This window comes from Chlamydomonas reinhardtii, chromosome 16, assembly GCF_000002595.2.
Source record: "Chlamydomonas reinhardtii strain CC-503 cw92 mt+ chromosome 16, whole genome shotgun sequence".
NCBI classification, from domain to species: Eukaryota; Viridiplantae; Chlorophyta; class Chlorophyceae; order Chlamydomonadales; family Chlamydomonadaceae; genus Chlamydomonas; species Chlamydomonas reinhardtii.
In genome coordinates, this window is record NC_057019.1 from 4,673,171 (window position 1) to 4,682,441 (window position 9,271).

General features: G+C 68.4%; 1 protein-coding gene across 1 annotated transcript in view; it reads right to left on the reverse strand.

Moving 5' to 3' along the window:
* Window positions 1-3: 3 nt before the first annotated feature.
* The window catches only part of CHLRE_16g687301v5 (uncharacterized protein), a 14,256-nt gene continuing 4,988 nt past the window's right edge, over window positions 4-9,271 (reverse strand). The window contains exons 13-29 of the mRNA XM_043071602.1: window positions 9,107-9,241; window positions 8,753-8,914; window positions 8,354-8,497; window positions 7,900-8,134; window positions 7,196-7,599; window positions 6,687-6,902; window positions 6,015-6,251; window positions 5,669-5,819; window positions 4,979-5,054; window positions 4,514-4,717; window positions 3,910-4,036; window positions 3,282-3,392; window positions 3,060-3,155; window positions 2,673-2,841; window positions 1,771-2,339; window positions 1,352-1,478; window positions 4-1,035 (exon numbers count right to left, since the gene is read on the reverse strand). Of these exons, the coding sequence (XP_042915905.1) occupies window positions 617-1,035; window positions 1,352-1,478; window positions 1,771-2,339; window positions 2,673-2,841; window positions 3,060-3,155; window positions 3,282-3,392; window positions 3,910-4,036; window positions 4,514-4,717; window positions 4,979-5,054; window positions 5,669-5,819; window positions 6,015-6,251; window positions 6,687-6,902; window positions 7,196-7,599; window positions 7,900-8,134; window positions 8,354-8,497; window positions 8,753-8,914; window positions 9,107-9,241 (3,582 nt within the window). The 3' untranslated portion in view covers window positions 4-616. The remainder of the gene's footprint in view (window positions 1,036-1,351; window positions 1,479-1,770; window positions 2,340-2,672; window positions 2,842-3,059; window positions 3,156-3,281; window positions 3,393-3,909; window positions 4,037-4,513; window positions 4,718-4,978; window positions 5,055-5,668; window positions 5,820-6,014; window positions 6,252-6,686; window positions 6,903-7,195; window positions 7,600-7,899; window positions 8,135-8,353; window positions 8,498-8,752; window positions 8,915-9,106; window positions 9,242-9,271) is intronic.

Sequence of the window (9,271 nt, forward strand, 5' to 3'; positions counted from 1 at the left end):
GACTCCTGAGCTGTTCAAGTTGCGCTGTAGCCGGCGGCAAAGTACCACATTACCAGCACCGTGTCACAGGCAGAGGTTCCCCTGGTCAAAAGGCGGCCGCTACGGCGCAGTGCAACATCGGGGCGTGGTGGAACGCCTGACCCACGAAGTTTTGACGCGACCACAGCTTCCGCATCAATGGGTATGCAGTTCAGAACACCCGCGCGCATAGGCTCCACACGTCACACGCAACAGCCATGCCCCTGGGTCAGCAATGCCGACAAAACACGTGACTATCCCTGCCGCTGACCGGCCTGAGCCTGCCCACAACCCCCACATCGCCAAATGCTGAGGCCCTACCGTATTGTATGCTGATCACTACCTGCCAACCCTGCTACGACATGAGTATTCTCGGCTTTTGATCACCCACGCGGCCATGCACCCCCACACTTGCACAATCTCTTCATCCCGGCACAGAGTCAAATGTCTGGACGCCCATGCATGCCTATCAGTACAGCTGCCTTATGCGCCCAGGCACACAGCCCCCACACGCTCAGGCCTCAACCTCATCTGCCTACCCCCCCCACCTGCCAGCCCACCTCTGCCCGCATTCCCCCACCAATGTAACTGCACGGCACTACTGCTCCGCCTTGTCGCCTCCCCCCGCGCCTCCTGTTCCTCCTCCCGCCGCGCCTCCTCCTCCTGCGCCCGCTCCGCTCCCAATCTTCTTCATAAATGCATCCATGCTGAACTCGTTCTTGTACTGGCTCTCATCCCACATCTCGCCCATCGCCGCCAGCGCCGCCGCCAGGCCGCTCTTGGGCGCCGCCCGGGCCTTGCCGCCGCCGCCGCCGCCCTCGCCCGCCGCCTCCGCCACCGCCGCCTCCGCCATCTCGGCTTCAGAGGGAAGCATGGAGGCGTTGCCGCCGGCGGCGACAGCGCCGCCGCCGCCACCCGCGGCTCCGCCGCCGCCGGCCCCGCCCCCAGGCGCCCCGAACACGTCCAGCAGGCTGCTTGTGTCCATGTTGTCCATGGACATGTTGTCAGCGTTGACGACTGCACGGGTGCACGTGCGGGCGGGTGACACAAGGGAGAGGGATTCAGTGGACTCCGGGGCTCTACCGCGGTCCTGCCGGGCGGCTTGCCATGCCCGGTGCATTTGGCGCCACACGTGCCCAGCCCATGGTCCGCAAGCTGTCCTCGCAAAAATGGATCGCGCGCACACCCGCCCTCTCAAGACATAAAACGCGCCCGTTGTGTCCCGATGCAAGACGCACACGCCTTTCTCTTCGGCCCGCCCCCGCCCGCCCCCCCTCCCCTGCAGACCAACACGCTCGCTCGCTCGCTCGCTCGCTCGCTGTCCTGCACGCACCCGCCTCCGCCACGTCCTTCTTGAACTGCTGCAGCCCCAGCACGCGCTCCTCCAGGGTGCCGCGCGTGAGGATGCGGTACACGTTGACGGTGCGGCGCTGACCCAGCCGGTGGGCGCGGTCCATGGCCTGCGGGGTGTGGGAGGCGGGTGCGGGTTGACTTGGAAAGGGCGGGCAGGCGGGCAGGCGGGCAGGATTGCAGGATTGCAGGAACGAAGAGCTCTACGCGGCCTACGCCACACCGACTCGAGTAGAGCAGAATTGAGAGCACAGCGCCCTGCTCGATCGCCTTGGGCCACCACGCCAGGCCTCTGTGACTGCGCCTCCCAGCTACTTCCTACCACTTCCATCTTCGTCGGGCGGCTATCCTCCCACACTCAAACCGCATCGCAACCTGCGATCCCTCTACACCCCACCCCACCTGCATGTCCTTCATGGGGTTCCAGTCGTGCTCCAGGAACACCACCGTGTCCGCCGCCGTCAAGTTCAGCCCCACGCCGCCCACGCCCGTGGTCAGCAGCAGCACGTCGATGGTGGGGTCGGCGTTGAAGCGCTGCACCACCGCGAACCGCGCGCCCGCCTCCACGCCGCCGTCCAGGCGCAGGTACGACACCCCGTACGGCGCCAACAGATCCCGCTCCACCAGATCCAACAGCGCCTTGTGCTGCGCAAACACCAACAGACGGTGACCCGAAGAGCCGCCGCCGCTGCCGCCGCCGCCTCCGGCGTCGTCGTCGGCGCCTGCGGCGCCTCCGGCGCCGGCGCCGCCTTCGGCGGCGCCGCCGGCGGCGGCTTCGCCGCCGCCGGCGTCGTCCGCGGCGGGTGAGATGACGCCGCAGGTGGCCAGGATGTCGCGCAGGGCGGCGAGCTTGGGCGCGTGGCGCAGGCCGCCGCGGCGCAGCGCCGCCTCCACTGCGGTGGGCTCGGTGGTTCGCAGCACGGCGTTGGCGGCGGTGCGGTGCGCGGGCAGCTGCAGGTCCAGCACCATGCCTGTGGGTGCAAGAGCACACAGGGATAAGTAAGCGCTATGATTGTGTGTGCGATTGTGTGTGCGATTGTGTGTGAAGGTGCGGGGGCGATCATGTGCGTAAGGGCGCGCGGGCAAGGGCGGCGGCGGGGGAATGCAAGGCGTGGTTCGCGCAAAGACAGCCACCACGACGGCGCTCGCTCTGACCAAAGCTCCATGACCAGTGCACATCCACACACCCACACCCACACCCACACACCCACACACCCACACACAGCGCCCCCTTTCCCCCTGCCCCTCGCCGCTTTCCTCTACTCCATACGCATCACGCCCCCAACTACCGCCGCCTCCCTCACCCGGGTGGCTGCACAGCTTGCGCAGGTACTGCAGCGATGCGAACACGTGGGGGCTGGCGCCCGCCACCGCGCCGCCGCCGTCCTCGGCGCCGCCGGCGTCGTCGCTGCCGGCGGCGGCGGCGCGGCGGGCATCACCGCTCCGGAGCGACTCCACGGCCTCCGCGCTGGCCTGTGCGTTGTGGAGAACCGAAGGGAAGGACCGCAAAACAGCGTTACCAATGCGCCTTGCAATACCGCCCATTCGCTGACCTGCCGGGCCGACTTACTGTACTTGTGTGTGTATATGCGTGTGTACGGCTAACTCCCCCCAGCTTGGTTTGGTTTAGTTTGGGCTGGTATTTACAACCCCCCCCCAAACCCCCCATTGCCATTCCCCCCCCCCCCCACCTTGGAGGCCTGGAAGTCCGAGTACAGCCGCGCCTGCAGCTCCGACAGGTCGCAGTAGATGTCGGTGATGATCTTGGGCGGCAGGTCAGCAAGCACCTGCAGGGGAGGGTGGGGGGGTGATGTGGGGGGAGGTGATGTGGGAGGTGGAGAGGGTGGAGAGGGTGGAGAGGGTGGGGAGGGTGGGGAGGGTGGAGAGGGTGGCCCCTGCTGTCACCGCCGCACCTGGCCCTTGGTCCTCCGCAGCACGAAGGGCAGCAGCGAGCGGTGCAGCCCCTCCAGCGCCAGCAGACCCGCCTCGGCCTCGCGGGAGCCGCGCTTGCTGCCGCGGGCCTCCTGCGGCGCGGGAGGGGGAGTGGGGAGCGGAGGATGGGTGTGAAGCATGGGTTTGCAGCATGGGTCGACAGCACACCACACACCCCCGGCAACCGTATGGGACCACAGGAACGGGGCGGGGGTGGGAGTGGAGCATAAGTTTGCAGTATGGCATATCACCCCGCAGCAGTATGGAAGGTCCCCAGGCATGATGAGGCGGTGTTGAAGCGGTGCGGTGGGTGGTGGAGTGGTTGCGGAGGATGGGTGCCGAGTGTGGGTGGGCGCGGTTGCAGCGGGTTGACAGCACACCAACGGCGGCAACAGCATGGAAGCATGGAAGGAGGAACGGGGCGCCTGGTGGCGATGCGCGCTCACTCACACCCCATCCCGTCCCAACCGTCCCGCCCTCTCCCCCGCGCCCATCCAACCCCCGCGCCCATCCCTCCCCACGGCCCCCATCCACCCCCATCCGCCCCCCTTACCCCTGCCGCCCCCCTCCCCCTCCTACCGGCCTCCCTCCCCGCGAGCCGCCCCCCACCTGCAGCGCCTTTCCGAACTTGGCCCTGAACGCCCGCTCCGGCCCCAGGAAGCCCGGCATGAGGAAATCAAACAGGCTCCACATCTCCAGCACGTCGTTCTGGATGGGCGTGCCGGACAGCAGCAGCCTGAGGGGGGGCGGGTGGGAGGCGGGGAGAGGTGAGGGCAACGCAATGTGGCCATGGCAAGAACATCAGTAACAGGGAACAGTGTGGGTGGTGGGTTTAGCTAAGTCCAATCCAAGTAAACCAAGTGACTGTGGGCGGGGCGAGGGGAGGCGATGGGGTCATCTGCGGCTATGCCAAGTGCGCATCGCCCCTTGTGGCAGGCGCGTGCCTTGAAAACGGTGCATGTGCCCTTTTTGCTGGAGGCACCGTAAACCCAGGCGCACGACCCGGCCCCCCCTTTCGGCACAAACCACCACCTTCCCCCACCTCTTCCTGTGCGCCGCTTGTGTAGCTTAATTTATGTTTGCCTGGTAATATCGCTTGCAATTAACGCCTCTGCCTGTACTCCGCTCGTTTTCGTTGCTTTTGGTGTAGTTTGGGCCGGTATCTACAGCCCCCCCCCCCCACACACACGCGCGCGCGCGCGCGTGCACGCACCTGTGCTGCGCGCTAACGCGCTTGCATGCCAGCGTGACGCGGCTGCGCGGGTTGCGGATGGCGTGCCCCTCGTCCAACACCGCGTACAGCCAGCGCCGCCCCGGCGCCGCCACCCACTCCACGTCAGCACGCAGTGCCTCATACGACATGACCAGCAGGTTGTACGGCAGCCGGGGGCTGGAGGCGGACAGCGAGCGCAGCGACCTGGCGGCGTGTGTGGGGGGAGGGGGGAAGGGGGGAGGGGGGAGTTTGGGGGCGGGGGGGGGGAGGGGGGGGGTTTGGCGGGAAGGGTGGGGGGTGGGCACGGTGCGGGCGGGAGGGTTTCGCACGACAGCCTGTGCCAGCGGCACGGCTGGCTCAACTGCGGGTTCCAAGTGAATGGGAATGCCACCAGCAACATCAATGGAAGTACCATACTACGGTACATCCTCCCCTGCAAATTCTCCGGCCTGCCACCCCGCTCACTTGTCCCAGGCCGCCTGCGCCGCTGCCCGCTCTGCAGGTGTCCCGCCGTACATGAGCGGCCGCAACCCCTTGGGACCTGTGCATGTATGTGTTCAAGAGCACAAGTGTGCGTGTGTGTGTGTGTGTGTGTGCGCGCGTGTGCGTGCGTGAGGAGGGATGCGGGCATCCAACGTGAGCGTGTGTTTGCAGTGCAGTGCATTCACGTGCCGAATGTCTTGCGGGCTGCGTGCGGCAGGCTTTGGGGGCACCGGAGGTCGCCCGCCGTTGGGCTGCCGTTCCAGGCGCCAGCGGGCTGCCGTCCCGGCATGTGTGTTCCCCCCCCCCTGATTCCCGGTGGCCGCGTCCCTGCATCTCCCGTTCCCTCCCGCTGGCAACGGAGGGAACACCCCAACCCCCGAGTCCTTATGTCCCTAGTTTCTTGGCGTATGGCGACCGGTGAAACAACGCCCCCCAACCCGCTCCCACGCCCCAGCCCGCCCCCAGCCCGTCCCCAGCCCGTCCCCAGCCCGTCCCCACGCCCCCAGCCCGCCCCCAGCCCGCCCCCAGCCCGTCCCTAGCTTCTTGCCGTAATGGGACTGGTAAACCAGTTACCCCCACTCCGCCCCCACGCCCCAGCCCCACTTCGCCTCAACCAGTACGCACGAAACTCCCGCCCCCACCACCACCCCCTCCGCTTCCGCCGCCCCTCACCAATGGTGCTGTTGACCTCGTGCGCCCAGTGGCCCACCAGCGTGGCGGGGCACACCACCAGCAGCGGCAGCGGGGCCGCCGCCGCCGCGCAGCCCGCCGCCACGTAGGCCGCCTCCGCCTCCAGACTGGCGGCGGCCATGATGCAGGAGGCCTGGAGGTGCGGGGAGGGGGGGGGTTACATCCATGATTATTAAAAAGTGAAGGCGTGAAGGGGGGAGGGCACGTCCCATCCCCATCCCCATCCCATCTCCTCCACCCCCCAACCCCAACCCCCCCACGCCCACCCACCCACGTCCCCCCCACACACACCCCCACCCCCACCCCCCACCCATCCTCCCCTCCCCACCTGCAGCGTCTTGCCCAGCCCCATGTCGTCTGCCAGCACGCCGTGCAGCCCAAAGCGGCGCAGGAAGGCCAGCCACGACACGCCGTCGCATTGGTACGGCCGCAGGCTGTACGGCAGCGGGAAGGGCAGCGCGTAGGCGTCCACGCGCCGGTTGTCCAGCAGCTGCAGCAGGAAGGCCGAGTCCTGCGACACGCACGCCAGCTGCTCGCCGTCCAGGCCGGGCGGCGGCGGCACGCCCTGTGGCGGTGCGTGGGGTTGAGTTTGGGGTGGGGGTGGGTTGGAGAGGGGTTGGGGTGGGGTTGGGGAGCGGTTTGGGTTGGGAGGAGCGGGATGGGTTGGGTTGGGTTGGGATGGGATGGACTGGGCGGGAGCGGGTCGGGTTGGGGAAGAAGGGAAGGGGAGGGAAACGGTTGGGGGCAGCGGGTTGAGGGCGTGGGAGGCGTCTTCTACGGCAATTGAAGTCTGCGTGTCACGAGATGCGGTCCGCAAAGCCCTCGGCGCCTTCAAATGCCCCTGGGCGCCACCATCACCCAGTTCCCTCTCCCACAACTGACGCCCTCTCCCACATCCTCTCCTCCCCCCCACCTCCAACCCCTCCTCGCTCTACTGCATCGGGCTCGCTTTTGTCCGAGCTGGTACCCACAACCCCTCCTTGTCCCCCCTGTCCCTCACCTGCGCCAGCGGCAGTAACGTCATGAGCGAGCCGAAGCAGCCAGCGGCGGCGGCGCGCACGTCGGCTGCGGGGTCGGACATGCGGCGCAGCAGCGGCACCAGCAGCAATACGGCGTACGGCACCAGGCCCGACCCCAGCTCCCCACACAGCGCCGCCACCGCCTCCACGCCGCCCAGCCGGCAGGTGTCGTCGGACGAGTTCAGGAGCGGCACGACCTGTTGTTAAGAAAGCGAAAGGCAACACAACACGCGCAGGACAGTTTATGCGATGCGGAGTTACGGCCACAGGCACGACCTGTGTGTGTGTGCGTGTGCGTGTGGGGTAGCAGTACAGCGCAAGGGGAGACGGTCGACATGGTGCTTCATTAATGCGCACGCAAGCATACAAGCACGCAGCAAGCACCGCCAGTATGATGCCTGGTGGAAGCGACACGCGAAGCATCCAGTGCCCCATATATCGACCTGAAGAACGCTTCCTTCCTCGTCGCGCCCCCACCCTCCGCACCCACCTGTTTGAGTAGCTCCGGCATCAGCCCCTCCGTCCAGCACCGCGCCAGCGCCGCCGCCGCGCGCGCCGCCGCCGCGCGCACGCGCGCGTCGCCGTGTGCCGCCCAGCCGCACACGTCCCGCAGCAGCGGCCGCAGGCTGGGCAGCAGCTCCGGCGCCAGCGCCGGCGCCAGCACGCGCAGCACGTGCATCGCGCTCACGGCCGCCGTGGGGTCGGCGGCGGCGGCGGCTGCTGGCGGCGGCGCCGCCAGCGGCGCCGCCACCAGGCTCCAGAGCGTGGGCAGCTGCGTCCACAGGCCGTCACGGAAGCGGCGGGCCATGGCCACGATGGCTGCCTCGCCGCCGCGGCGGCTGATGCGGGTGGCGTGCGAGACCGCGTGGCCGCCGCCGGCGCCGTTGACGGCATCTGTTTCAGGCAGCGGCGCAAGGCGAGTTGAGCGTTTGTGTTTGTGGTGTGTTGTTTGAGGTTGCGGAGGCACTCGGCACACACACCACCAGCTCGATCGTGAAAGCGCGCCCCTGGCGTGGCCTCGCGCCGCGGCCCCGGTACCACTGCCAACCTACAGAACGAACGCGCCGTCACCCTCACACAGGAGCTTGCATGCACGCATGCACCCACGCATGCACGCATACACGGCCCCCGAAACTATGCTCAAATCGTTCGCACTCGCCCCCACAACCGCCCTCCTCCATCGACTTTGCTCACCTGACTCGCCCTGCTGCTGCCCAAGCAGCGACAACGAGCCGCCGGACGGCAGTAGCACGCCTGAGCCCTGCCCCTGCAGCCCCGGCTGTAGCAGCCCCGGCTGTAGCAGCCCCGGCGGCGGCAGTAGCTCGGCTGTTGCCATTGCCACGATGTTGCGGACCAGCTTGTCATTGGGCGAGGGCGTGCGGCCCGCACACAGCCCTAACAGCTCGGCGAGACCGCCCGCGCACACCTCCTGCGGACCGGGTGGGGCGTGTTGCGTGTTGTGTTGCGTGTTGTGTTGCGTGTTGTGTTGCGTGTTGTGTTGTGTAGCGGCGGTTTCCCGCGCGCGCACAAGGCCGGCCGCGGTCCGTGTTGCAAGCAAGACACCCAGATGCCGCTGCTAACGCCATGCGCCCAAGCCTCCAACACCCGCGCCCCCCACCCCGCACTCCCTCACTCCCCGCGCCCCCACCTGCAGCCTCAGCTGCGGCTCGCGCCGGAGGCTGTTCATGAGCGGCTGGATGGCGCTGTTGAACTTGTCCGGCAGGCGGCCGGAGGCGGCGGAGGCGGCGGCCAGGGCCGCCAGCACGCACACGTGCAGGTACTGCTCCAGGGCCTGGGGGTGGAGCGGGTGGCGGGGTGGGGTTGCAAGGTTCAAACATTGGGAACAGGATACAAGCAGCGGGGGGTGGGGTGCCGCTCTGTTGAGGGAGGTGCGGTGGGGTGGAGGCGGAGGAAGGCGGCTTCCAGGCATGACTAGGTAGGAAGGAGTTGGCGGGGATGCACACATCGGCCGTCGTGCAGCAATAGACACTTGAACAGTCAGTGCCGGCATCCGCTGTCGACACCGGTGCCTAGCGACCCGCCGCACCTGCAACGCCGACAGCGCGCCGCGCAGCCGGCCGACGGCGAGCGCCAGCGCCGAGCCCTCCGGCGGGCCCGCCGCCGCCGCCGCCGCCAGCAGCGCCGCCGCGTGGTCCGCCCCCATGAGCTCTGGCGGCACGCCGGGCGGCAGCGGCAGCAACACATTCACCTGCGGGGCCGCAAGTGCCAGCAGCCCGCGTGCGGAAGCCACACGTCAGGGAGCCGCCTCCCCGCAAGACTTGCACAGTGATAGTAAAGAGAGGTGTCCAAACCAGGCACCCCCACGCCCCCACCCGCCTGCACCTCATCCTCACCATAACCACCCGACACAAACCCTGCGGCCCGCCCGCTTCACCCCCACCTCCACGGCCGCCGCCACCAGCGCCAGCACCTCCCGCCGCATCTGCGCATAGTACGGCGCCACCTCGCCGTACGGCTCCAGGCTGGCGGGCGCCAGCGGCGCCGACGCCGACGGCGCCGCCAGCGCCGCCAGCACCTGCGCCAGCAGCGGCGCCGGCAGCAGCGC